The 26471-nt window shown below is 40.9% G+C and overlaps 1 protein-coding gene across 2 annotated transcripts; it reads left to right on the top strand.

Annotated features, from left to right (window-relative positions):
* Positions 1-26: 26 nt before the first annotated feature.
* kdm1a (lysine (K)-specific demethylase 1a) lies at positions 27-24693 on the top strand. Of its 2 annotated transcripts, none has more exons than XM_036592845.1 (21): positions 27-90; positions 3006-3293; positions 4701-4866; positions 6635-6768; positions 6912-6990; positions 7766-7858; positions 8593-8699; positions 8868-8949; positions 9737-9831; positions 11053-11070; positions 11453-11595; positions 11932-12022; positions 12354-12488; positions 14677-14750; positions 15597-15708; positions 16823-16955; positions 17428-17615; positions 19160-19274; positions 19680-19807; positions 20396-20542; positions 21311-24693. In XM_036592845.1, the coding sequence occupies exons 2-21, from the start codon at positions 3030-3032 to the stop codon at positions 21494-21496; spliced, it is 2490 nt and encodes an 829-aa protein (XP_036448738.1). In that variant the 5' UTR covers positions 27-90; positions 3006-3029; the 3' UTR covers positions 21497-24693. The 2 variants fall into 2 exon arrangements, with proteins under 2 accessions (XP_036448738.1, XP_036448737.1); XM_036592844.1 differs by having other exon boundaries at positions 28-156; positions 4698-4866.
* The last annotated feature ends 1778 nt before the right edge of the window (positions 24694-26471 follow it).

Below are 26471 nucleotides of genomic sequence, written 5' to 3' on the forward strand. Positions count from 1 at the left end.
CATGCACCAGCCCGGTGACCTGATTGGCTGCTCCTTCACTGCCTCACGCATTGTGCTGTAGCTCCTTTGTGCCGAACGGTAGCGAAAGAGGTAAACAAATAAACACATTTATTTAACGAAATAAACAACAAGCAGCATCTGCGAGGTTGTGTAAAGGTACGTCTGGCTTATGCAGTAATAACTGTGCCTCGAGTTTAATGGATATTGGCTTAAAATCGGCCGCTGTAGCTGAGGGAACTTAGCGTTAGCGCATGGCTAAGCTAGCTGTGGCTATCTTTAGAGAAATAATGGAAATACAATAGGTAGGATATTGTGTGTTCAGTCGGTTTATAATTGGTTATTTCGGATTATATTGTGGTCTTATGATGTGCTTATTGACGAGACTAAAGTCACGAAGCTGAAGCCGGCATCGTATTCGCCAGCTCCTTGTTTGAATTGTCCAGTTCCACCTTAAATGGTGCAGCAGTTACAACTGCTGCACCATTTAAGGTGGAACGGGAAAGTTCGAATAGGAAGCTGGCTTTAGCTTGGGCTAATATTGGCGTCTACGCTTCAGGCGCCAGAATGTAAGTTAGCTGCTGCATCATTGAAGGTGGGACAGGGAAATTCGAAAAAAGGAGCCAGCTTCTGCTAATATTGGCGTCTATGCAGGCTTCTGGTCCACCTTAAATGGTGCGGCAGCCTGTAACTGCTGCACTTCTTAAGGTTGAAAGGAAATATTCGAATGTGTTGTTGTTTTGTTATGCAGTAGCTTAACACGAGTGTGGGTTATTATGGCTAGCTATATATAGCTTTAATATGGCTTTAATGTGTGCCATATTGAGTTATTGTGTGGACCGTATGTTATTAAATGTGTTAGGTGGTGAAAACTAACAACAGCAGGGGTCATAGTCTGTGTTGGGTTGAATTGTTGTGTGGTGCTAACTTTGGGATGCTCTTTATTGTGTTATTATTTGTGTTAAAGGGGAACTCCACCGATTTAAATTTTTCTCCATATTAAATGGTTAAGATGTAAACAGGGTCATTCAGAGTGGTTTGGTGTGAAATCTCACGTTCTAGAGAAACTTACTGAGTCAGAATTGTTCACAGTAGTGGTGATAGGGACCAGACGTCCACCTCTAAAAGCTCCCCCACAGAAAGTTATTGCATGAAGTGGTTATGCATCTGCTGCCTGTCTGAGACATTGTTTTAGGACTGTTTTCAGAAAATTTTGGCCTTAAAAATACGTTCATGGTGGAGAGATATGTGCAAAGGGATACATGCAAAATAGTCCCCAAAGAAAACTTGTTATTTCAGATTTTCTGCTATTTTCCATCATCATCATTCCATACAAAACTCGTGTAGGTTCACTGGTGGTTTTGGATAGTAAATAAAATGGCTATATTTGTGTTTTAGTCATGGTGACCCCTGGTTCCTATCACCACTACTGTAAAGACATCTGAACCATCATTTAAAACTGTGTAATTTTCCTTTAATATGATCATATATTGTGTTGTTTTGTGCTGTTGTGTGGTATCTAACCCTAGTGTGGTTTTGTTTTTTTGAGTTCATACTTTGTGTTATGTGCTCTCTATCCAGTGTATTGTTGTAAATTGTGTTATATTGTGTAGAGAAACCCATCATAGTTGTGATTATTCCAGTTTCCTCTTTCCTGGCCCTTATATGTGTTTTCTGATTCTGCCTTTGTCTCCCAGTGTGTGAATGGATATTTCCCGCTGCACCGAGAAATGGGTAAAACAAAACAAGGTTACTGTTTGGTTAATGTGCAGTCGACGTGAATTTACCACCATTAAACATCTCTCAGCGCATTAAAACAGCATCTCTCTGTTCATCACGCCGGCCATCAACAGGTGTTTCCATTCATTACGGTCAGTCACGGGCAGAGCAGGTGCTACACAGCAAGAGGGACGAGGAGAAAAGCCTCAATCAGTCTTAATAATGGAATTCATTCAGTCCGACATAAATATATCAAAGATTATAGTCGAATTCAACAGCTGTTAGCCATCTGTGACCTGTATGAACTCTCCCAATGAATTAACCTCTTCTTTTATTTAAAATCAGGCCTCATCTATTAAGGCCAATTATAAGTGTCGCTTGACAAAAAATGAAGTAAAAAGAGACAAAAATTTGCGTCTGCTACACAGTGCTACACTAATCACTGAAATTACAACACGTTCCCAGGTAAAACTAATCCAGTTCCAATAGGCCTTTATTAACACTTAGAAAATCAACACAACATGGAATTTGACCAGGGGTGCACAAACTTGCATACGACTGTATATAATTACATATCTGTCTTTATATAATCACATCCATCCAGTTCTGATATATTTTTTTTTAAATCAAATTGCTGGTTGTGTTCACTGTAGCTAACACTGGTTATACTGTCACATCAACCCTCATGCAGACGTCTACAGTGACGAAAAATTATATGTTGAGTCAAGCAAAACTACACATTCTTTACCAGAGTGAAAATATAAGCACTCATTCTGTTAGCATACATGCTAAAAACGTTAGCAAAGTTAGCACAAAGTTAGAAGTCACAACTTTTGTTTTTTATAAGTCTCGTGATATCTCAGTGAATGCTTTTACTGTTTTTCTTTTATTTACATTTGTTTGACTGTTCACAGCGCACCCAGTTCACATTGTTTGTGTGGCTTAATATAGCTGTGAAATGTAACGACTCTGGAAAACAGTTGCAGTGAGCTTAAATACCTGTGAGCATCTCAAATTATTGCAATTAGGCGATTACATAATGGTTTCCTGTATTGCGCGAATGTCAGCATGAATGTACCATCACTTAGCACATTAAACAGCATTTTTCTGTTCATCACGCCGACCATTGACAGGTGCACACGTGCCTTCAGCTGCCGTTCATCCTGTGTCAACTCCAAACGACTCTGATCAGCGCCACATTTCACCTCCCTCTTCCTCTTTTACATTTCTGCTCTAGAGCTCCACACCACCTCTCACTTCTCCTTCTCCTCATCTGTCTGTTGTTCCAGGAGAGGCCACTGTCTTCCTCCATCATGCTGTCGAGTAAGAAAGACTCCGCCCCCTCCTCCTCTTCTTCCTCGGGCGGTAATGGAGTTGATCGTACATTGGACGCTGCTGCTGGCTCCGCTCCTGGCCCTGCTGGCCCCGCCCCCGGCCCTGCAGAGGTGAAGAAGAAGGAGAGGGCGTCTCCAAGTGGGGAGGGGGGCGGCCCGCCCCTTCCACACCCCCCTGGTCCAGGGGGTGTTGACCAGGACTCCGCCGAAGGACGGAGGACCAGCCGCCGAAAACGAGCCAAAGTGAACACCTCATTAGTATCTTCCCCCATCAGTGCCTTCCCCCCATCCTTCCATCGTTGGAGCCCTCACTGATGGAGCCTTCCCTCGTTAGAACCCTCACTGATAGAGCCTTCCCCTTCAGAGCCCTCACTGATAGAGCCTTCCCCTGTTAGAACCCTCACTGATAGAGCCTTCTCCATTACAGCCATCGCTGATGGAGCCTTACGTCGTGAGACCCCTCACTGATAGAGCCTTCCCTGTTAGATCCCTTACTGATAGAGCCTTCCTCCGTTACAACCATTGCTGATGGAGCCTTCCCCGTTAGAGCCATTGCTGGTGGAGCCTTCCCTCATTAGACCCCTCACTGATAGAGCCTTCCTCCGATTCGAACCCTCACTAATAGAGCCTTCCTCCGTTAGAACCCTCACTGATAGAGCCTTTCCCTGTGAGAGCCTTCACCTGTTAGAGCCCTTACTGATAGAGCCTTCCCCTGTTAGATTCCTTACTGATAGAGCCTTCCTCCGTTACAGCCATCACTGATGGAGCCTTCCGTCTTGAGACCCCTCACTGATAGAGCCTTCCCTGTTAGATCCCTTACTGATAGAGCCTTCCTCCGTTACAGCCATTGCTGATGGAGCCTTCCCCGTTAGAGCCATTGCTGATGGAGCCTTCCCCGTTAGAGCCATTGCTGATGGAGCATTCCCTCGTTAGACCCCTCACTGTTAGAGCCTTCCCTCGTTAGACCCCTCACTGTTAGAGCCTTCCCCGTTAGATCCCTTACTGATAGAGCCTTCCTCCGTTACAGCCCTCACTGATGGAGACTTCCCTGTTAGAGCCTTCACTGATGGAGCCTTCCCTTGATAGAGCCCTCACTGATGGAGCCTTCCCTCATTAGACCCTCACTAATTGAGTCTTCCTCCTATTAGAGCCCTCACTAATAGAGCCTTCCTCCATTAGAACCCTCACTGATAGAGCCTTTCCCTGTCAGAGCCTTCACCTGTTAGAGCCCTTACTGATAGAGCCTTCCCCATTAGAGCCATCACTGATGGAGCCTTTCCTCGTTAGAGCCATCACTGATAGAGCCTTTCCTCGTTAGACCCCTCACTGATAGAGCCTTTCCTCATTAGACCCCTCACTGATAGAGCCTTCCCCCGTTAGAGTCCCTCACTCATAGAGCCTTCCCTCGTTAGAGTCCTCACTCATAGAGCCTTCCTTCGTCAGAGCCCTCACTAATAGAGCCTTCCTTCGTCAGAGTCCTCACTAATAGAGCCTTCTCTTGTTAGACCCCTCACTGATAGAGCCTCCCCCCTGTTAGAGCCCTCCCTGATATTCTTCCTTCGTTAGTTGTCTGTGTTTATAGAAGTGTCTGTTGTTTCCTGCAGTGAGAGTGTGGTTGTAATGGAGTGTTTATTGCGCCTCTTGCTGCAGGTGGAGTACAGAGAGATGGACGAAAGCCTGGCTAACCTGTCGGAGGACGAGTATTATTCAGAGGAGGAGAGAAACGCTAAAGCAGAGAAAGAACGAAAACAGGTGCTGCCCCCACCCGCCCCACCAGTGGAGGAGGAAAATGACAGTGAACCAGATGAACCATCAGGTCAGGGCAGCATGCACACATACAGGGTTTAAAGGGAAAGTGAGGTTAAAAAAAAATTACACTTTCCCATAGCTTACTCTGATGAACCTCATGTGGCTAACAAGCATTGGAAGCTTATACCCCATAAGTCAGCGTGGTGCTAACTTGCCACAGACAGTGTGAAGTTGCTCACTAATCTCTAATAGACCTGACTGTAACTTTAAATTCTCGGTACCATGTTTCTGCATTTGTCTGTTTAGATTCTGTTCAGAAACTCACCTGGGCAAAATGTGCAGTGGTTGCAGTGTATTTGTATACGGCATGTGTGCAGTTTATTTGTCTTGCAAAATTGCTCATGTTCATTCACCGTCCTGGTCACCTGTCAAGTCACATTTCCCCTCACTCTCCTGTCCGCTCGTCTGTCCTCTTGCGTTCTCACTGGAGCCCGACTGAAATAGAATTTTAAGACCGATGCCGGTTTCGATATCTGAGGATTTAAAATCTGATATATCCAAGATATCGGCAGATTTTTTTTTTCTCAGAAATACATAAGTACATCACTGGACATAATGAAGTTCGAAAAATAAACTTGCACCTTTGGAGTTTCACACTGTAGAATAACAAATACAGATGAACATCTGTCCTATTATTGGGAGCATCTGAACATGGCGTGTTACTTATAACTGTACTGGAACTCCTTTTTGAGGCGCGAATAATGTCTCAGAGCATATCAGTGTGCTCTGTGTGCTAACAGTGTCACAACACACACACTACACGTTTGAAAGACAAGCTAGGTGAGCTTGTTTGACTACCAAGCCATGTTAGATACTCGTTCAGCTCATGTTTATTTACATATCCCCTCTGGTTTAATTATTTCCAATGCACCAACTGTAACGACAGACAGACATATTTACCATCGGTTCATTTAGGCACGAGGCTTTATTTGCCAGCTTGTCCGAATTCTCCTGTTCCACCTTAAATGGTGCAGCAGTTACACTCTGGCGCCTGAGACTGTTGCTGTAACTGCTGCACCATTTAAGGTGGAACGGGAAAATTCAAATAAGTAGCTTCGTCATTTAGGCAGAATAAGTTAAGCAGTATCGTTTAACCGCTCATTAGCATTAGTTATTTTCCACTGATGTACACATCACTAGCTAGCTTTGTGGGTAACCTAATGCTAGCCACAGCGTTATAAGGTGCTGTAAGCTGTGTTGCCAGAGAATTTAAGAAGTGATGAGCTGGAGAGAAAAGACAGGACTGTTGTTTGTTTAGTTGCTAGAACTGACACACTGTTTCATAAATAAATCTACAGTCAGGTTTGTCAAAAGCTTAGCCTTCACCACCCAACTAATGTAACGCTAAACATAGGCTAATTGTGATGAGCTGAACAGAGGAGTGATAGCGATATTTTTATTATTATTGTTAATGTGTTTGTCAGCATGAATACTCTTTCGTGGGCTAACGTTACTCTGCTTAACTCTGCTTTGGTCAGCTGATTGTTGTGATTTGTAGCGTTCCAAACACATGTGTGTGCTGCCTCTGGGGAAGTTGCAGTGCGCCCCCTGATGGACAAACTATGCAGCTACAACATTCATAACGTGGTTGAAGGGATTTCCGCCTCTCTGTTTGATTTTAAATTGTTATTTTCTCAGTTGTTATTTCTCACTCACCGCTTTATCTGCAGCTAGCTCTTATCAGCATGCTGATTTATCAGTCAGCTCTAATTTTCCCCTGTCTGTTTACGTTTCTGCTCACATGCCTGCCAACCTGTCCGCTCAACTGTTTTCAGGTTTAGAGGGTGCGGCCTTCCAGAGCCGCCTCCCACACGACCGGATGACATCACAGGAAGCAGCCTGTTTTCCTGACATCATCAACGGGCCGCAGCAGACACAGAAGGTTTTCCTGTACATCAGGAACCGCACGGTGAGACACGGCTTGTGATCGGTCGAAAGCTTTACTAATGCACCAATCAGAGTTAGAGGAGGTGAACGAGTGTTTGAACGGTGCACTTAAGAATGTTTCAGTACAAACATTTCTAAAATGATTTCCATTGTGTGCGTTTTTAGCTCCAGCTGTGGTTAGATAACCCGAAAATCCAGCTCACCTTCGAGTCCACGGTTCAGCAGCTGGAGGCTCCGTATAACAGTCAGTAAATCCACACAAACACACACACCCATTTTCTAAACCACCCATAACATAGAAATACAGCAGTTTAGCCCCGCCCATTCTGCCTACAGCAGTTTAGCCCCGCCCATTCTGCCCACAACAGTTTAGCCCCGCCCATTCTGCCTACAGCAGTTAAGCCCCACCCATTCTGCCTACAGCAATTTAACCCCACCCATTCAGCCTACAGTAGTTTAGCTCCACCCATACACATTGAGTTAATTCATAAATAATTTTTACATTATCATTTTCCAGTCTCTCTTTACACCTGACAATTAAACAGGCTGTTTTTGTTATTGTGTCTTTAAGACTGAAGTATGTAAATGAGCTCTTTCCGGATTTGCTGCTTCATTCAAAAAATAGTCCAGACTGAAAGTCTTCTGATGACTTCAGTGTGAATAGGTGGAGCTAAATTGCTGTAAGCTGAATAGGTGAATATACAATATCTAAAAACACTGATTTTAACAACAGTTAAAGGCGTATAGCGTTTTCAGCTTAGCTTCCATATATGGACTGAACAATTGGAACAATGTTTACTTACATCAGAATTTTTCATAAAAAAAAAGAAGAAATTTTGGTTTTCCATTAAAAGGACAATTTAATAACAATTAATATAATAATCAGTTATATAGCAAGTGTTACTTTAGGTATTAAATTTAAAAGTAGTTTGCACAGGAATATGGAAAAAACTTGTAAATTACAGTTGTGTGGTTTTATTTTGCACTTGTGAGTTGAATGTTTGTGTTTATTATTTCAGGTGATGCTGTCCTGGTGCACAGAATCCACAGTTACCTGGAGAGACATGGCCTCATCAATTTCGGCATCTACAAACGGGTCAAACCTCTACCCAGTAAGTACTGTTTTTAAAGGGAGAGTTCACCAATAGATCAAAGTTCACTGTCATTCAGAGTGGTTTTGTGTGAAATGGTTCAGATGTCTTTACAGTGGTGGTGATAGGAACCAGGGGTTGCCATGACTACAACACAAATATAGACATTTTATTTATTATCCAAAACCACCAGTGAACCTACACGTGTCTTCTGAGTTTTATATGGAATGTTGATGATGAAAATTTTTTTTCTTTTAAAATTGTTTTATAATTTAGATTGTCTTCTAAGTATGTAAATTTGAGATAATATTGCACTGTATTTTTTATAATTCTATTCTCAATTAACAATGCAATAAAAGAATGAAGCTGAATAAAGCATAAACTTTATTAGATAATACAAGTATTCACAAAATATTGCAAAATATTGCGTAATGTCAATATTTATCATATCACAAATCTTTTAAGGGGGCCTATCATGCTTTTCTGTTTTTTACTGGAAGAGAGTGGGAAAGCTGACCAATCAGATCACACTAGGTTCATCAGGAGGCGGGGCATAAAAACACAGGAGCTCTAACAGAGTGGTTCAGACAGAGGGTCAATAGAGATGAACAGTATGAGGAAAATGTGTTTTTGGATCACTGAAGCTGTAAATCTGTTGCAGTAGAGCCCAAAATCTGCAATGTGTTTTCCGTATCACTGCTCTGGTATCGTATGCGACTGGTGGAACGTTTGTTCTGACCTGTTTGTGTCTGTAGGTAAGAAGACGGGGAAGGTGATTGTGATTGGTGCAGGTGTGTCTGGTTTGGCGGCTGCAAGGCAACTGCAGAGTTTCGGCATGGACGTCACCGTGCTGGAGTCCAGAGTGAGTACTGCATTACAGTCAGAATGACTGTGTGGATCATATGAACATTATAGAGCACTTTTTAAATGAAACAATAGAAGCCATATCGCCCCTACACTTCCTGTAGTGTGTTACAGTCTATCTGAATGGCTCTGTGGATCATATAAACTTTATTTTTTTTGTCGACAGGACCGTGTTGGAGGAAGAGTGGCCACCTTCCGTAAAGGGAATTATGTAGCAGATCTGGGGGCGATGGTGGTGACCGGCCTGGGTGAGACTGACCTTTACATTCACTCTTTCTTTATTAATGAAGTCCAGAAGATGAAGCCACACTTGAGCTGCTTTGGATCATCATAAGGCCCGGTCTTCTTCTACAGAGACTGGACTGTCTGTCCATCCACAGACCTGTCAGTCACTTCACAGCTTCAAAATTAACGTTTGTTCACAATAGTACAGAAAATAATACAATAAAGCTGCGACTCATTTGAAGTAGAAGCTCCTCAGCAGTATAAAGTGGGTTCACAATTATTATTATTATAACAATAATAACAGTTTCATGAATGTGATGTTTATTTCCCCAAAAATACCAAGAGAAACAGGCAATATATGGCTAAAGACAATTTATACATTGGTTTTTTTTCATTCATAACTTTGTTTTTAATTAACTTTCCATTTTTTTGTATGTTTTTTTTTTCTTGATTTATAATATGATTATTTATTTGATGTGCATGTTTGATTTGGGCGTTATTTAAATTGAAATGCATAATGATTGTTTAGAATACATTTTTAGTTGAGGCTGTTTGTTTTTACTGTGTTCTGTGTGGCTTAATATATTGTTGTCTAATTCTACAATATTTAACTCACCAGCTAATGGTGGACAAAGTAGTAATTTAGTAATATATACACACACACCCACACAGTCAGTGGTACAGATACATGAGTAAATGGGCCTGTAGTTTCAGGGTTTAAAATATCTTCTCACCAGCAGAGGGTGCAGTTTACCAGCTTAGACACTCTTATTCAATCTCTCTCTCTCTCTCTCTCTCTCTCTCTCTCAGGTGGTAACCCCATGGCTGTTGTCAGTAAGCAGGTGAATATGGAGTTGGCCAAAATCAAACAGAAGTGCCCCCTTTATGAGGCCAACGGCCAGGCAGTAAGTACACACACGTATTGATGTTTTAACCTTGAAAAAAAACTGTGAGCTGTAACTGAAAAGAATATATATAAAAATAGTGAGTTTCATATAATGCATGAAGAAATATACATATGTTGGCGACACTATCTAACACAGCTAACTGAAAGTGACTAACTAAGACCAGCTAACTATGCTAACTGAAGGAGACAAACACTAACTATGCTAACTGTGAAAATAGTTATCACTAGCTTAAATATGTTAACTAAAAATAGTTTTAAAAAATGTATATATTTTCTAAAAACAGGAGCTATGCTAATTAAGAGTAGCTATTACTAACTGAAAGTAGCTATTACTATGTACGCCACCTCAAAGTAGGTATCACTTGCTATGCTAATTCAAAGTACCTGTCACTAACTGTGCTAAGTGACAGTAGCTATTACCAAATGCTAAGTGAAAGTAGCTATTACTAACTATGCTAACTGAAAATAGCTTTTACTAACTGTGCTATCTGAAAGTATCTCACTGTAGCTAACCATGCTATCTTACTCTGCTAACTGAAACCAGCTAACTCTGAAAGCTAACATTAGCTAATCCTTCTAACTGGGAAAAGTTCATTTTAGCGAACTCTGCTAAATGAAAACATGCTCGTAAAGTTTTAGCCCTGAAGAGAACAGAAGCTGTGTTCTGGTGTTGAACACTAATGTGACCTGTGAAAAGAATACACATGAGAATAGTGTTCTTCACAGCTTACTTTAGCTATTCGAAAGTAGCTGTTGCTACAAAACTTTGCTGACTAAAAATAGCAGGTTTGTGCTGCTGTGATTCAACAGCGAGACGTCTTTCTATCTAGAGAGTAAAAGACACACAGCGCCACCCAGTGTGCTGTAGGAGGAACTGTTTAAAGTTTAAGCCTTTGCTGCTTATAGTGAGGCACAGATCGGCAGCATTTTGTCACAAAGAACCTCAGAGCCGCATTGACATGACTTGCTATTATTACAGTTATAGTTCTGCTAGCAGAAGTGGGTGTGTATTTTAGGGGCCCCTCCCACTTCGGCTGATAACTCCACCCTGTTTGATGCTCAAAGAGATAAATAGGCGTCAACTTTAACAGGGAGACCGGAACAAGGAGCTGTTGCAGTTTTTGTTTTTTTGTTTTTTCCTCTATCCTGTGTTCTGTAGTAAAGCGTTCATTTTCTTTCTCTTTCTCTCTCTCTCTCTCTCTCTCTCTCTCTCTAACAGGGAGAGCGATGCACAAGTGTGAGTACTGATTTAAATTATTATTTCAGTCAAAATGGGGGGAAAAAACACATTTTTCTCTCTTAAATGTTCCGTAACAGGTTTTTATACACTGTTTAGATGTGAATTAATTTTGTGCAGCTGAGAGAAATTACGCAGCTCGCAGTGGGGATGAATGACTGACATCATTTTCCTGAACAAACCACTGTAAAAGTATTTTTAAAGGAGTAATTCAGTGAAAACAACAAATCTACACAGTTTTATCCCACGTGTTCATATGTTGTGAAGCATTGTGTCTGGTTGCATGAAACACCTTAAATTTTCCCTTAAGATTTCCCTTAAGTATTTCCTAATGTTACGTGTGTTGAAACCTATGGTCTGTGGCGTGTCTGTGTTTTTGTAGGTCCCAAAGGAGAAGGATGAAATGGTGGAGCAGGAGTTTAATAGACTGCTGGAGGCCACGTCCTACCTCAGCCACCAACTGGACTTCAACTTCCTCAATAACAAACCTGTCTCTCTGGGTCAGGCACTGGAGGTGGTCATACAGTAAGTGACCAGTCACTACCAATCACTGACCAGTCACAAACTTGCACTGGTAATACTTCTGACAATAACAGCCAGTCACAGACTTGCTTTACTAATAATTCAGCCAATTACAGCCAATCACAGACTTACTCTAGTAATAACTCAGCCACTTGTACAGACAGAGTAAATTACAGCTACTAACTAACTCATTCTAATAGCACAGCCAATCATAGTTTTGCTCGAATGGCTTATTATAATTGCTTTATTGACCTGTTACTTGTAAGCTGTTCTAATGATATACACGTTTTTCTGTTGTGACGGTGTGTTTATTTATGGAGATTCTGTGTTTTTGTCCAGGCTGCAGGAGAAACATGTGAAAGATGAACAGATTGAGCACTGGAAGAAGATCGTAAAGACTCAGGAGGAGCTCAAAGAGCTGCTCAGCAAGGTACAGCAGGAGTAGCTGAGAATGCACCTCACACTAGAAACACTATGAAACTGAAACCCAAACCTGTACAGTACTTGCACCTCTGAGACCCGAACCAGGCCTGACTGGTGCTGCTAAATTTATCACTTTGACTGTGTGGATCATATGAACATTACAGAGCGCTTTTTAAATGAAACAGTATGAGCCATATCACCTCCTACTCTTCATGTAGTGTATTACAGTGACTGTGTGGATCATCAACATTATAGAGCGCTTTATTTTGCGGTAAAAGATGCAATGACAACAAATTCCATGTCAACATTTTTCTCAAACTTCACGTGCTCTCTTTTAGATGGTGGCCGCTAAAGAGAAGGTGAAGGAGCTCCATCAGCAGTATAAGGAGGCCAGTGAGGTGAAGCCCCCCAGAGACATCACAGCAGAATTCCTTGTCAAGAGCAAACACCGTGACCTCACTGCACTCTGCAAGGTACACACACACAGACTCACAGATTAAAGCGAACTCCCCAGGACTGTTTACATCCTGCTCCTGTTTGGGTGTTCACTAGTATCCGATATATCAGTTAGCTGATAATAGTGGCCGATATTACCAACCTCTGAAAATTTTGCTGATAGAACACCGACAGCTACTAAAATGTTTGATTGCGGTGTCACCAGGACTCGAACTCAGATTACCTGAGACCACTGGCGAGATGGTCTTCTAAATGACAGGGAGGTGGGGGGTTGAAAAAAGGCTGGTAAAAAGTGTTACATTTTTATGTACTTACTTACTTATTTTATTTTTTAAAGAATCTTAACTTTGACATGTACTCATTTAAGCCTATCTAAGTGTTTATTAGCAATGCTTCTGTCACCATAAGCCACAATTACCACTAATAATAATAAAAAAACTGTCATTTTAACAATTAATAGTAGTAGAAGTACTAGTTGTAGTTTAAATATTTAGAGTGTTTAATACACAGTTTAGTGTTAAGTTGAATCAAGTAAACTTTTAGCAGACGAATTATAGGGAACTCTTATTATGACAGTTTCTGCTGAATGTAAGTGCGGTGATTTCTACATTCTCAGTGGATTAGTTTAAAAATTCCATTTATTTCCTGTTTCTGTATCTCCTGCTGTGTCCTGAATGAATCCACAAAGGCAGTGCCAGATGTGCCTTTTGTTCAAATTACAATAATAATTTAGTTAGTTGTAGCTAAATTACAGTCAGTGTGCAGCGTTCATGTTGTGTCATGTTTGCGTTTGATTGGCTCCTCTTGCGGGCAGCTTTTAACATCGTAATTAATTTTGAAGAGCTTATGTTGGGGAACCAGACGCAGTGTCGGTGGTGGCTGAAGCAGATCTACCATCAGATGGAAATGTTTAGCTGCAGAAAAAAGTGTTAAAGGTAAACTGCAGGCTGGATTTATGGATAAATTGTAAATACGTGAAGGGCTGTATGAAGCTCGCTGATGGGCTGAGATCCCTGCATTAGACAGCAGTGATACTGTAGAACCCAATAAGAGCCCCTCTGAGGAGAATCAGAGCACAGAACACCACCATGGTTGCAAACATGTAAAATGTATCTAAACCTCACATTCAGCATCAGGATAACACATTATACTACAAAAAACCTTTATTTAAGAAGAATAACAATTAAAATAATTGGTAATTGTGGATAGCTCAGTCCCCAGTGCTACTATATTTATCCTATTTCTATATTTCTGTTTATTTGTTTGTTTTTTGTTTAAGAAGTGTGGCAATTAAGACCTCAGTCAGCAGAACACTGTTCAGCTACAGCTATGGGGATATAACATCACAAAACATGAATATACAGTTGTATTAGAATTTTTAGGCTCTAAAAATTGGTGTCAGCCACATAATTTTCATGTGGGTTGGGCCCAGCTGTGCACCCCAGGCACCGCTAAGTTGAGAAAATAAAGCAGCCTGTGGCTAATATGCTAATGTCGCAGATGTAATCAGCAAAGAGACCCATTAGTTCAACACATGCACAGGTTTTTCTGAAGTCCTAATGGAGCTCATTTAAACTATTTCAGTCTTTCTTTCACCTCATTTCCTATTCTGGGGGATTTTACTATTTTATGTTATTTATTTTGGCAGCAGCAGTCTCAGTTTAACACCAACAAACCGATTAAATATAATGAATCTGAACTGAAGGAAGATTAAATCTAAATGCTGCTGAAGCGCCCTCGTGCTCTGCACTCCTCCAGACCAGTTTTAAGTGCATATGTAAGTCATTAATGATCATTGGAATGGCTAAATTTAATGTACAGCATTAGTCACAGTTTACTTCAGTTTCACTGTCTGACCTTAAAGTGTGGAAGCGTTGTTTTAAGCCACACTGCCGGACCCGTGAGCATTTTCGGATGTAAAAATCAAACATATTTGAGGCCTCTGGTCACTCCAGAGCTGCAGCAGATCGAAAGGCTGAAGATTGACGTGTTTCTTCTTCAGACCATCCACATCCATGAAGCCCCTGACCTGGAAAATCATGTAGTTTGCTTCTGGCTTTACTCCTGCTTTAAACTGTGTTTTATAGGGCCTTAAGAGGCATGCATTGAACAACACTAGACAAAGTGATGAGTGTGATATCGTATAATCAATCAGGGTTGTTCTGTTTTATTTATGTGGAGTTTAAAAGCTTGTCTGTGTTATAGGAGTACGATGTGCTGGCTGAGCAGCAGGCCAAACTGGAGGAGAGATTGCAGGAGCTGGAGGCAAATCCACCCAGGTACATGCATACAGACGGACAGACTTGCACTATATGGCTAAAAGTATGTGGACACCTGACCATCACGCCTGTTTGAACTTGTTGGACGTCCCATTCAAAAACCATGGGCATTAACATGGGGTTACCCCCTGTGTGGCTATAACAGTTTCCTCTCTTCTGGGAATCTTTGCACAAGATTTTGTAGTGTGTCTGTGGGAATTTGTGCCCATTCAGTCAAAACAACATTTTTGAGTCAGACTCTGTTGTTGGACGAGAGAGTCTGGCTCACAATCGACGTTCCAGGTGTTCAGTGGGGTTGAGGTCAGGGCTCTGTGCAGGCCACTGGAGTCCACACCAAACACGTCAAACCATGTCTTTATGGACCTTGCTTGGAGCCCAGGGGCTCAGTCATGCTGGAACAGGAAAGGCTCTTCCTCAAACTGCTGACACACAGCTGGAAGTGTATAATTGTATAAAATGTCTTTGTGTGCTGTAGCATTAACATCACCCTTCACTGGAACTAAGGGGCCCAAACCCTGAAAAACAGCCCCAGCCCATTATTCCTCCTCCACCAAACTTTACTGTTGACACTGCATTCCAGTAGGCATCCACCAAACCCAGGTAGATAGAGAAGTGTGATTCATCACTCCAGAGAACGTTTTCTTTGCTCCAGAAGATAGGAGATTTTTACAGCACACAGCAGCCCTGCTCTGTGAGTTTGTGTGATCTACCGCTACACAGGTAAGGGCTATGTGTGCCTTGATGTTGCACTGTTTGTGTCGTTATATTGACCTCTCTCTTTCTCTTTCTCTCTCTCTCGCTCTCTCTCTCTCTTTTTCTCTCTCTCTCTCTCTCTCTCTCTCTCAGTGATGTGTATCTGTCCTCCAGAGATAGACAGATATTGGACTGGCACTTTGCTAATCTGGAGTTTGCTAATGCCACTCCTCTCTCTACTCTCTCCCTCAAACACTGGGACCAGGTAACGTTCCCTTTGGTTCTGTTTGGTTCTGTGAATAAATGTCTACAAACAAATTACCACAAATTCTTCCCTCAAGGAAAGTATCAATGAAAGTGTTCTACAAAAATGTGTATTTATTGTCTGTGTTTCCGTCTCTGTTTACTGACAGAATTGAGCATCTGCTTGTAGGCTTCTGTTTCTGTTTTGAGTCTGTTAGTTCCTGTGATTTTACTCAATATTATTGACAAAATTATGCTGTTGAAAACTTTTTGCATTGATGTCTTGGAAGCAAATGGTTTCAAGGTCAATCAATGCATAGCAAGCAAATTTTGACCAGGAAATCAGAAAATGCTAATGTTATCAAACATTGTCAGATAACTTTATTCTTTTTGTAACCTTGAGATTCTAGCTAACTAACTTCACGTTATTAGGCCTCTGGGGTCTGAGCATTTTCTAGATTTTTGCATATCGCTGCTGTCGGAAGAAAACCTTCTCCATTTTTGATGTTTTTCAGTTTTTGACATAATTTGAAAATACCTGTTGCCCTTTACATTGTGTGTATATTTCATGATCGGACCAAAAGTAATGGCCCAAAACAACCTGGAAAAAAATCTGGTTCCATTAATTTACATTAAAAGTAAAGTATGTTTTTCCTTCACCTTTAAAGGCCCCATTATATATTGAAATGTTCAGAACAATCTCTGCTCTCTATAATGAGGACCTTTTGATCTGGAGCTCTGTGTACAGAGATAATTCAGCCCTAAAGCTAAAAGAATGAAATCTAGTTTTAGAAATTGTTAATATCCCTTGTGAAAACACAGCTTTATTAATGTTTTGCTGCTTGAATAAAATAGTAGATAAATAGATAAACCCAAATGGTTGGGTATACAAATAAATGTGGTGTATTTTATTGACCTCAGTACATAATTTAATATAAGATCATTGACATAATTTCATGCAAGAATGTTCTGTTGTTGTTGTTATTATTATTATTAAATAACAGAATTACTTACATTATCCCTCTAGTAGGACTGCCACCATAATAAAGTAACCGCACCCCATAATAAAAGTTCTCACAACACCTGTGATTCTAGTGCCCCCTTACCTTTCTTTCTGTTTGTCTGCCTGTCTGTAGGATGATGATTTTGAGTTTACAGGAAGTCACCTCACTGTGCGGAACGGTTACTCCTGTGTCCCTGTGGCTCTGGCTGAAGGTTTGGACATCAAACTCAACACAGCTGTCCGCCAGGTGCGCTACACATCCTCAGGTGAGTTAGTACAACACTGTCCAGTGTGTAAAGATACGTTTCAAAACACACTGTTTATTCCCAAGAACATTCAGTCCATTTATAAACTGCAGAAACAGTTCAATTTGGTTGTGAAGTTACAGCTGTTAACATGGTTAGCGTATGAAGGCTACAGCACTTTAGCCCCGCCCATTCAGTCTACAGCAGTTTAGCCCCACCCATTCAGCCTACAGCAGTTTGGCCCCGCCCATTCGGCCTACAGCAGGTTAGCCCCACCCATTCTGCCTACAGCAGTTTGGCCCACCCATTTACATATATCAGTCTTAAAGGTACAATCACAAAAACAGCCTGTTTAAGGAATAAAGAGAGCTTGGAAAATTGAATGACTGTTTTTGGAAGGAAACTGGAAAGGGGGGAGTAAACTATTAAAACAAATTGAATATTTTAAGTGGAATAATTTTTCTTTTTCTCTCTTTTACTCTCTCTCTTTCAGGCTGTGAGGTGATAGCAGTGAACACTCGCTCCACCACTCAGACGTTTATCTATAAGTGTGATGCGGTGTTGTGCACTCTGCCGTTGGGGGTGCTGAAGCAGCAGCCACCTGCCGTGCAGTTCGTTCCTCCACTGCCCGAGTGGAAAACGTCTGCAATCCAGAGAATGGGCTTCGGAAACCTCAACAAGGTCTGTATGTGTGAACGAGCCCTGCAGCTTGGCCTGCTGGAGCACATGGATCTCCAAAACATTCAGGGTTTAGTCAGAATATAATTATTTTAAAGGTTTCTGACTTAAGACAACTAAAATAGTTGTACACTGTAGAGGATATGTGGCCTGTTTTACCCCAAACCATTTTTACAATAGTGTGTGTGTGTGTGTGTGTGTGTGTGTGTGTGTGTGTGTGTGTGTATGTGTATGTATGTATGTGTGTGTGTGTGTGTATATATACGCATATAATTTTGAGACTTTCTCAAACTTGTAGCATTTTACTCCCCATAATTTTCACCCTGAAAATATCTACTGCTAGCTAACACTGCTAATTGAAAATAGTTAATGCTAGCTTACTCTGCTAACTGAAAGTGGCTAATCCTAGTAAACTTCCTGAAAGTAGCTAACTCTGCTAACTGAAGGTGGCTAACACTAGATAACTCTGAATGCTAGTGAACTCTGTTAACTGAAAATAGCTGGATTTTGCTGTTGTGAATGGACGGCTAGACTTCCTCTCCTCTTCATGTAGAGACTAAAAGACACAGCGCCACCCATTGTAGGAACTGTTATACTAGAAGTACACAGCTGCAACATTTTATCAAAAATATCTCAAACATCCATTTTAGATGATGGAAAATATGTTTGATTATTGTAGTAATAGTCATTATAATTTTGTTGACAAGGCGTAGTGGAACAAATCCGTATCAGATCAGGTGAATTCTCTGGTTTTAGGACTGCTAATTTGTGTCTGGTTCTGTATAAATAATGCAGGTTGTGTTTGTGTGGTGCAGAGAATGCGGTGATATGATGTGTTGTAGTGATATCGGTGCTCATCACAGTGCCATAACAGAATCATCAAATGCATTACAGGGTTTAGTGTCCTTGGAACAAGGTTACCTCCACCTGAAATAGAAACGCCGCCTTTCCCCAGAGCCGAGCTGAGGGAGTGCACGTACGCACTCTCAGTGAACACCCCCCCCATCATCTCTCTCTTTATATTTTTCTCTCTCTCTATCTCTCTCTCGCTCGCTCTCTCTTTCGCTCTATCTCTCAGCTGCAGCAAAATGCTGCAGTATTATGCAACCTGCTGCTGCTGCGTTTCCTCTCTCAGACAACAGGGGGTGCAGTGTGCTGCAGTGCTTCTGCTGCATCACAGCCTGCATTGCATTCCAGTACTGATGCAGTGCAGTCGGCTGTGTTTATCTGGAGTGTAATGTTTAGTGGATTCAGAAAAATACTGCATGTACTCATTTTGAAAATTATTATAAATAACATTAAAGATGGGCACAGTAGTAAACAAAACTTACAACAGTCATGGTCCAGAAAGTCGTCCAGTGCACAGAGAGCAGTATGTAGATAGATGTATGTTTAATGTAGGACAATAACTACTGATTTCTACTTTGGTATTTAGGCCGTAGTGAATGTAAATATCACTGAATGCAGAGTTCATGCTCAGAGCCGTTCGTGTAAATATAGTTCTTGTTACGTGGTCCACTGATTCCGTGTGTCCTCCATTCCTGCAGGTGGTGCTGTGTTTTGACCGTGTGTTCTGGGACCCCAGCGTGAATCTGTTTGGTCATGTGGGGAGCACCACGGCCAGCCGTGGAGAACTGTTCCTCTTCTGGAACCTCTACAAAGGTCAGTGTTCTCCTTTAGTCTAGAATTATCATTTTGTTGTACATTCAGTTTATATAGTTATATCAATGTAGTTACGTTATCATGTTATTATTAACACAGATATTTATGTAAAAAATTACATTTATATTCAATTTCCATTCTGTATGGATGAGTTCGACTCTGAGGTTTTAACTTTTTTTTCCCCACACAGTTGCTTCACTCGTTTCTATGAACTACAAAATAATTTAATAAGTAGAGACGTTTTAAGGCATATTGACTTAATGAGACCATAATGGTCAGTAATCAATTACAGTCTGTGATCAATCAGTGTAGATCGATGAAGTGAAGCAGTAAGTGTGTAAGCCTGTTCCTGGGTTGGGAGGGTATGTGAGATGCTGATTTGTGTCGTTTTCCATCTCTGTTCAGCCCCCATCCTGTTGGCCCTGATGGCCGGAGAAGCTGCTGGCATTATGGAGAACATCAGTGATGATGTCATTGTGGGCCGTTGCCTAGCGATCCTGAAGGGCATTTTTGGTAGCAGTGCAGTCCCTCAGGTGAGCTCATACCTGTCCATCCAGGGTGCAACCTGCTCATCAGAAATTGGTTTTAATACAAATGATCCTTTTTTCTTTCTTTTTGAAAAATCTGTATTGTTAAAAACTGAATTTTTCTCACTTTTATGAAGTACGTGCAGTCCTCATTTCCTGACGTCACGAAAACAAACACACTTAGTCTCACCCATTCATCCTATGGCAATTTAGCTCCTCCCATTAATCCTACAGCAGTTTGTCCTACAGCAGTTTAGCCCCACCCATGCGGCCTACAGCAGCTTAGCTCCGCCCATTCGGCCTACAGCAGTTTAGCTCCATTAAAGATTTACTTTACATATATTCAAATGTATTTTACATTGTTTTAATTGCTGTCGTGTTTTGTGTTCTCACTGTACAGCTGCCAAATAATCATATAGTGTTTATTTGTTTGAGTTATATTGTGAGTTGCGTTAGTGCTTATATCCGACCCTCAGTAGACAGAGAGGAAACGTCCACCGAGACACACACACACACACACACACACACACAGTGGCCTTGGCTATGCTCCAACACTAACGTCAGTCTGATTGATGGTGTGTGTTGCCACGGCAGCCAAAGGAGACGGTGGTGACACGCTGGCGTGCAGACCCTTGGGCCCGCGGGTCATATTCATACGTGGCAGCCGGCTCCTCTGGAAACGACTACGACCTCATGGCCCAGCCAATCACACCTGGACCTGCTATACCTGGAGCTTCACAGGTGAGATGCGTATTTTTTTACCACTTTATTTGGATTAACATATTGACAATGAAACGGTTTAATATTTTATAGAAGTTAAACACAGAAACGTTTGTGATAAGTTTATGAGAAGTTTTTGGCCTACAGTGTATTTCTTGTTTAAACTATTATCTTCTGGTTACTTCAGTGAAATACATGCAGAACAATGTAATGAATTACACTAGATGAAGAAAATTGTTTTTTTTTGTTTTTTTTTATAGATTTATGAAAGTGAATTATGCTTGAAATCGATGTAATCTGGGGTTAGCTAGTTGCATGGATGGATGTAGCTGTCATTTTTGTTGTGATGCTGTTTCTCCGAGGCATTGAGTTACGTTGGCTAGCTAAGTACGAACAGCGACCGCACATGCTTCAGTCGTGTAGGCTACATTACATATAACACTTTAGCATACTAATAGCCAAGCGAGCTCATACAAATCACTAGCACAAAATAGCTAGCTTGCAACAAAATAGTTGGCTAGCACAAAAATAGCTAGATAACAGCTGTCACAGAAATAGCTAACTAAAACATAAATAGCTATTTAGCACAACAGTAGCTTACTAACACACAAGTATCACAGAAAATAGCTCGCTAATACAAAAAGCTAGCACAAAAAAAGCTGTCTAACACAAAACTAGCTAGAACAAAGGTGGCTAGCAACAGAAAGATTCCTTTTGGATCTGATGTAGAACATTCTCCATGTTTTCAGTCTAATTTTATGTTTGTATTGATTTGTTAATATTTTGCAGCCGGTTCCTCGTCTCTTCTTTGCCGGAGAACACACAATCCGGAACTACCCGGCGACGGTGCACGGCGCCCTGCTGAGCGGACTGAGAGAGGCTGGCCGAATCGCTGACCAGTTCCTGGGAGCCATGTACACACTGCCCAGACAAAACACAAACACAGCCAACACGCAGCCGTCGCCCAGCGTTTAAACGAACACATACAACTGCACAGATACGCCCACTGATCACCTCCAGAATGCAGACTCCGTCAGCACTGAACCTGAACTACAGCTCTGACATACTGTACATACAGACATACACACACACACAGTCCTCAGCTAACATGCCAATACAGATACATACACACACAGTACTATGTAAAAGTCTGAGGTGCCAGTCCGTTGTTTAAACATTCATCAGGGCAGTAAATTTGTTTTGAATTTCTTGTTTTAAAAAATAAGTTATTTTGTGAGCTGGTTAGAACTTGATTTAATCTAAAGGTGTTGATTAGATAAATTAGGTATTGGAACTACAGTGAATTCTGGGCTTCCTCCAGGAGAGGGCAGTAAATGGTTAAACACATTATTTGTATTTAATCTAATATTAATGTTTTGCTGGGCAAATCAACAGTTACTGCCCAACAGCTCGCAGGTGCCTAAAACATTTGCACTGTCCTGTGTAATGTTTCTGTCATTACCCAAAATTTCCCAAAACCTTACAGTAGAAGAAAAAAAAAAAAGTTTTGGAGAATTTCTGTTGCTCCATTCATCATGAAATTTATTTCTGTATATACTCGTGTGTGTGCATGTTCAGTCATTACCGATCTCCAAGTAGAAGCTGGCGTTTAAGGGAAGCTCTGGCTTCCCCACGCAACTTCCTTCTGCGTATTTCCTGGAAAATTTCCTAGGTAATTAAATTTCCAGGAAGGTTCCCAATGACCTTTATACAGGTTAGAGGTCACTTCTCTCCTTCGATGGCTGTATATTAGTGAGGATTAGAAACGTTGAAGCAGAACTACAGCAGAACTTCATGAGGAACATGCATACTACACACTTAAACTCACAGAATAGATGTCGTTGCGTACTCGCCATCATGCTAATAATAGGAACTCTTGAGTCTGAACTAGAAAATAAACTGAGGTTTTGACAGCTGCTGCTGTCGCACCGTTTAGTAAACATGTTCTAGACCTGATACGTTTTGCCACATGTATCTCTCTAGATCCTCTGAATTATGAGATCATTATGGAGCCAAAATATGATTACTGCTACATGTGAGCTAACGCTGCTGCGCACTGAACTGACATCATAAGACTGACCTCACCAAAATGCCCCACAGACTCTGTCTGGTGTTTAGGCTGCAGTTTGAGGAGCTGCTGTCAGTATATAACAGTGTTGAAGTTCAGTTGATGTCATTTTGGCGTACGCTTGGATGCAGCAGTGATTTGTATGAAAAAACGTATCAGCTGTGGAACGTCGTTTATCGCAGGGTGAGAGTTTTTCCCCATAGAGATAAACAGCTTTGACGTAGAACTCCTAAAACGGACTAGTCTTGCGAGGCTGGCTGTGACCACATAACAAGAATACACATCGGGGGACAGCTCGTTAAAGTTTTAGTGCTGGATTGTGCCGCTAACAAGGACACACACCCTCTAAACTCCACCTCTAAATTCCTCTAGCTCGGCTCTTTTAACATCTAGGATAAGATCAGTAATGCAAGCTAAACAAGCTAGCTAGCAAAATGCTATCGTTACCTTACAGGACTGTTTTTCTTGTTATATCTAATATTATTAATGTGTTCTCTGCACACACGACTGTTTAATTGGAGTGTCTGGAGGATCACGAGGTTGTAGAGTGTCTCGTTTCCCATTTCGCCGACTGGTGTGCTAACTAGCGCCCTCTATGCACCCTTACTACGGCCTTCGGTGAGGACTGCAGCGCACAGATTTAGCAGTGGCCTGTTACCCAGTTAGCTGTAAGATACAGATGAGAGCCAGTCAGAGTGGAGAGTTTTGTTTACAGCTGTCTGACCAACATAGTGGAAAAGGAACATGTTCAGATGCGAGTAAAATGTGAGTAAATGTTGCTTGTAATCTGAACTGAGCCTCTATAGAGAAACAACTTAAAAACACCACTATGACCGACAAGTTTCTTTAGCTGTATTTTGGGACTAGGCTAATGTTGTCAAGCTCACTGTCGCCTCCTAGAGTAAGCTCCACTTTCAGGAGGCTTTGGATTGGATTTGAAATTTCACTCTCAGTTGGTTTCCACCTTAAATACCACATTTAAGCCCACATTTAGCCCAAAATTACTCGTGGTTGTCCCCAGAAGTTCTTGTTATGAGACCACGTCTCGCTCCACGAGATTGAATATGGTCAAGCTGCATATAGAATAGTATACAGTGGTTGTGCATGTGCAGTCTGTATGGCCTGTTTACACTGAGGACAGAGGTAGCGGTCAGTTGGGTCCGTGTCCAGCAGAAATGACCATTAAATCCTATTAAAGTGCTGTGAATGCCTGCAGACATCCTGCTTGCTTGAATGAGTTTCGTCTGAAACGCTAACAGAACTTCAGAGAGTTTCAGCCCTGATTAAAGGGACAGTTTGATCTCTGCTGAATCTGCATCGTATGAAAAATAACGTCAACACGTTTCCGTCAGCTTAGAAAACCTGTTTACTTCGTACATGCGTGTACCAGCAGTCAGTGGGCAGATGCTGACTGATAAACGCTGGAGTTTTCCTTTGAGTGTAATTTAGTTTGACGCTGAGGACGAAAAAGTACGGAAACACATTCTGCCACTGGAAAAAAGAAAAAGCAGTATGTTGTAAAAATGAGAGTTTTCCATAATTATAACTTGGTGTCTCATAATTATGAGGTTTTATCTTGTAATTAAGACTTAGTATATCTTATTTAGGACTTGGTGTCTCAGATATCCTGTCTCCTAATTATGACTTAAAACATGACTTATTATGACTTAAAATCTCATTATTATGACTTAATATCTCATTTATGACTAGAGATCCTAGTATCTCTTAATCTTGAGAATTCTGAGATAATGAGATAGTAGGCCATAATTGAGATACTAAGCCACAGCTATAATATAGTAAGTCAGTTATGACATAATATCTCATTGTTATGGGTTAGTAAGTCATAAGTATGGGAAACATTCTCATTATTATTAGATCTACGTATGTCTTTTTATTTTTAAGTGGTGGAAAAGGGCCTCCATAATAAAGTGTTTGTGTGGAAGCTGATTTCGGCTGATCTCCGTAATTTTTCTTTTATGTTGCTGTTTAGATCAGTTTAGTTGAGAATGGAGAAACAACAGTAGCTTGTTAAAGTTTTTTTCTTGTTGAAAGATGAAAAAGTTGTTTTGCTTTAAGCTGAAGGTTTTTTTTTCCTGTATCTTTATTTTATGTCTGTCATTTTTTATATTTTGTTAGAATTTGGTATTAAATGGAGAAAATAAACACGGCTGGGTCGTTTCTTTTATGTGTGTTTTGTGCTAAAGTATTACAAGGTCAGAGGTCAGCACAGTGGGTGACTCATTTCCTCCTCTTTCTCTTTTTTATTTGTTCTCTACTTTCCCTGTTTCCTTTCTCTCTTTTCTGTCTCTGTTCTCATTCACTCATTTCCTTCTCTCTCTTTCTCCCAGAGAAGGCTGTATAACATCATGAATGTTCTATAATGAAATGAATTTTAAAAAAGGTTAAGATAAATATCTAAAATGTATCATTTTTTAAAAGTGGTGGTCAAATCTCCAGGTCTAACTTCATAAAAAATGACTAAATAGATAACCACAGCATATTATTTTTAATAACTTCATTTGGTTGCCAAAATACAACCCCAACGTTGGGACGCTGTGCAAAATGTAAATGTAAACAAAATGCATGATCTGCAAATTATTTAAACTCTATATTTAATTGAAACTGAGAAATTTTATTGTTTTTTGGAAAATATATTCCCATTTTGAATTTAGTGGCAGCAACACATTCCAAAAAAGTTGGGACGGGGGCATGTTCACCACTGTGTTTCATCACCTCTTCTTTTAACAACACTGTAAGCATTTGGGAACTGAGGAGTCCAGCTACTGTAGTTTTGAAAGTGAAATGTTCTTACTTCATGTAGGATTTCAGCTACTCATCAGTTCGGCATCTCGTCATATTTCTTGTTTCATAAAGTGACATATGTTCTCAGTGGGTGATGGGTCTGGACTGCAGGCAGGCCAGTTTAGCACCCTAACTTTTTTACTATAGAGCCATACTGTTGTGCAGAATGTGGTTAGGCATCCTCTTGCTGAAATAATCAAGGCCTTTCCTGAAAAAACATCATCTAAATGGCAACATATGTGGCCAAAACCTCTATATATCATTCAGCATTAACAGCCTTCACAGATGTGCATGTCACCCATGTCATGTGCACTAATGCACCCCTATACCATCATGAATACTGGCTTTTGAACTGTACACTGATAACAAGCTGAATGGTCTTTAGCCCGGAGGACACAGTGTCTGTGATTTCCAAAAAGAATTTCAAATGCTGATTTGTCGGACCACAGGACACTTTTCCACTTCGCCTCAGTCCATCTTAAATGAGCTCGGGCCCAGAGAAGGTGGCAGCATTTCTGTTCATATATGGTTTCTTCTTTGCATTTTAGAGTTTTAACTTGCATTTGTGGATGCAGCGATGAACTGTTTTCACAGACAGTGGTTTACAGAAGTGTTTCTGAGCCCATGCAGTGATTTCCACTACAGAATCATGTCTGTTTTAATGCAGTGCTGCCCGAGGGCCCAAAGATCTTGTCTAGCCAATACTGTTTTTTTGCTTTGTTCTTTGCATACAGAGAATCTTTTAATGTTATTATGTATCATAGATGATGAAAAGCAAAAATTCTTTGCTATTTTATGTTAAAAAACGTTATTATTGAATTGTTGCACTATTTTTCACAGAGTGGTGAACCCCTCCTCATCGTTACTTCTGAAAGACTCAGCCTCTCTGGGAAGGTCTTTAGCTACCCAGTGATGTTACTGACCTGTTGCTAATTAACTTCAGGTGTTGACGCTGGCCTGTACAGCAGTGCAGCTAATTCTTTGTAGCTAAGAGATGATGTTACCTTGTGGACAAAGTTTAGCTGACATGGAGCCAAAAAAGACTTGATTAACTTCATTATTTGCTCTTTACATTCTGAA

This window comes from Colossoma macropomum, unplaced genomic scaffold, assembly GCF_904425465.1.
Source record: "Colossoma macropomum unplaced genomic scaffold, Colossoma_macropomum, whole genome shotgun sequence".
Taxonomy (NCBI): Eukaryota; Metazoa; Chordata; class Actinopteri; order Characiformes; family Serrasalmidae; genus Colossoma; species Colossoma macropomum.

Bases quoted from the DNA above. Each gene is read 5' to 3' on its own strand.
- kdm1a (XM_036592844.1), top strand. From the start codon at position 3,030: ATGCTGTCGAGTAAGAAAGACTCCGCCCCCTCCTCCTCTTCTTCCTCG. The intron at 6,991-7,765 runs GTCAGTAAATCC...TTATTATTTCAG, and splicing joins GCTGGAGGCTCCGTATAACA to GTGATGCTGTCCTGGTGCAC. The intron at 16,956-17,427 runs GTGAGTTAGTAC...TCTCTCTTTCAG, and splicing joins GGTGCGCTACACATCCTCAG to GCTGTGAGGTGATAGCAGTG.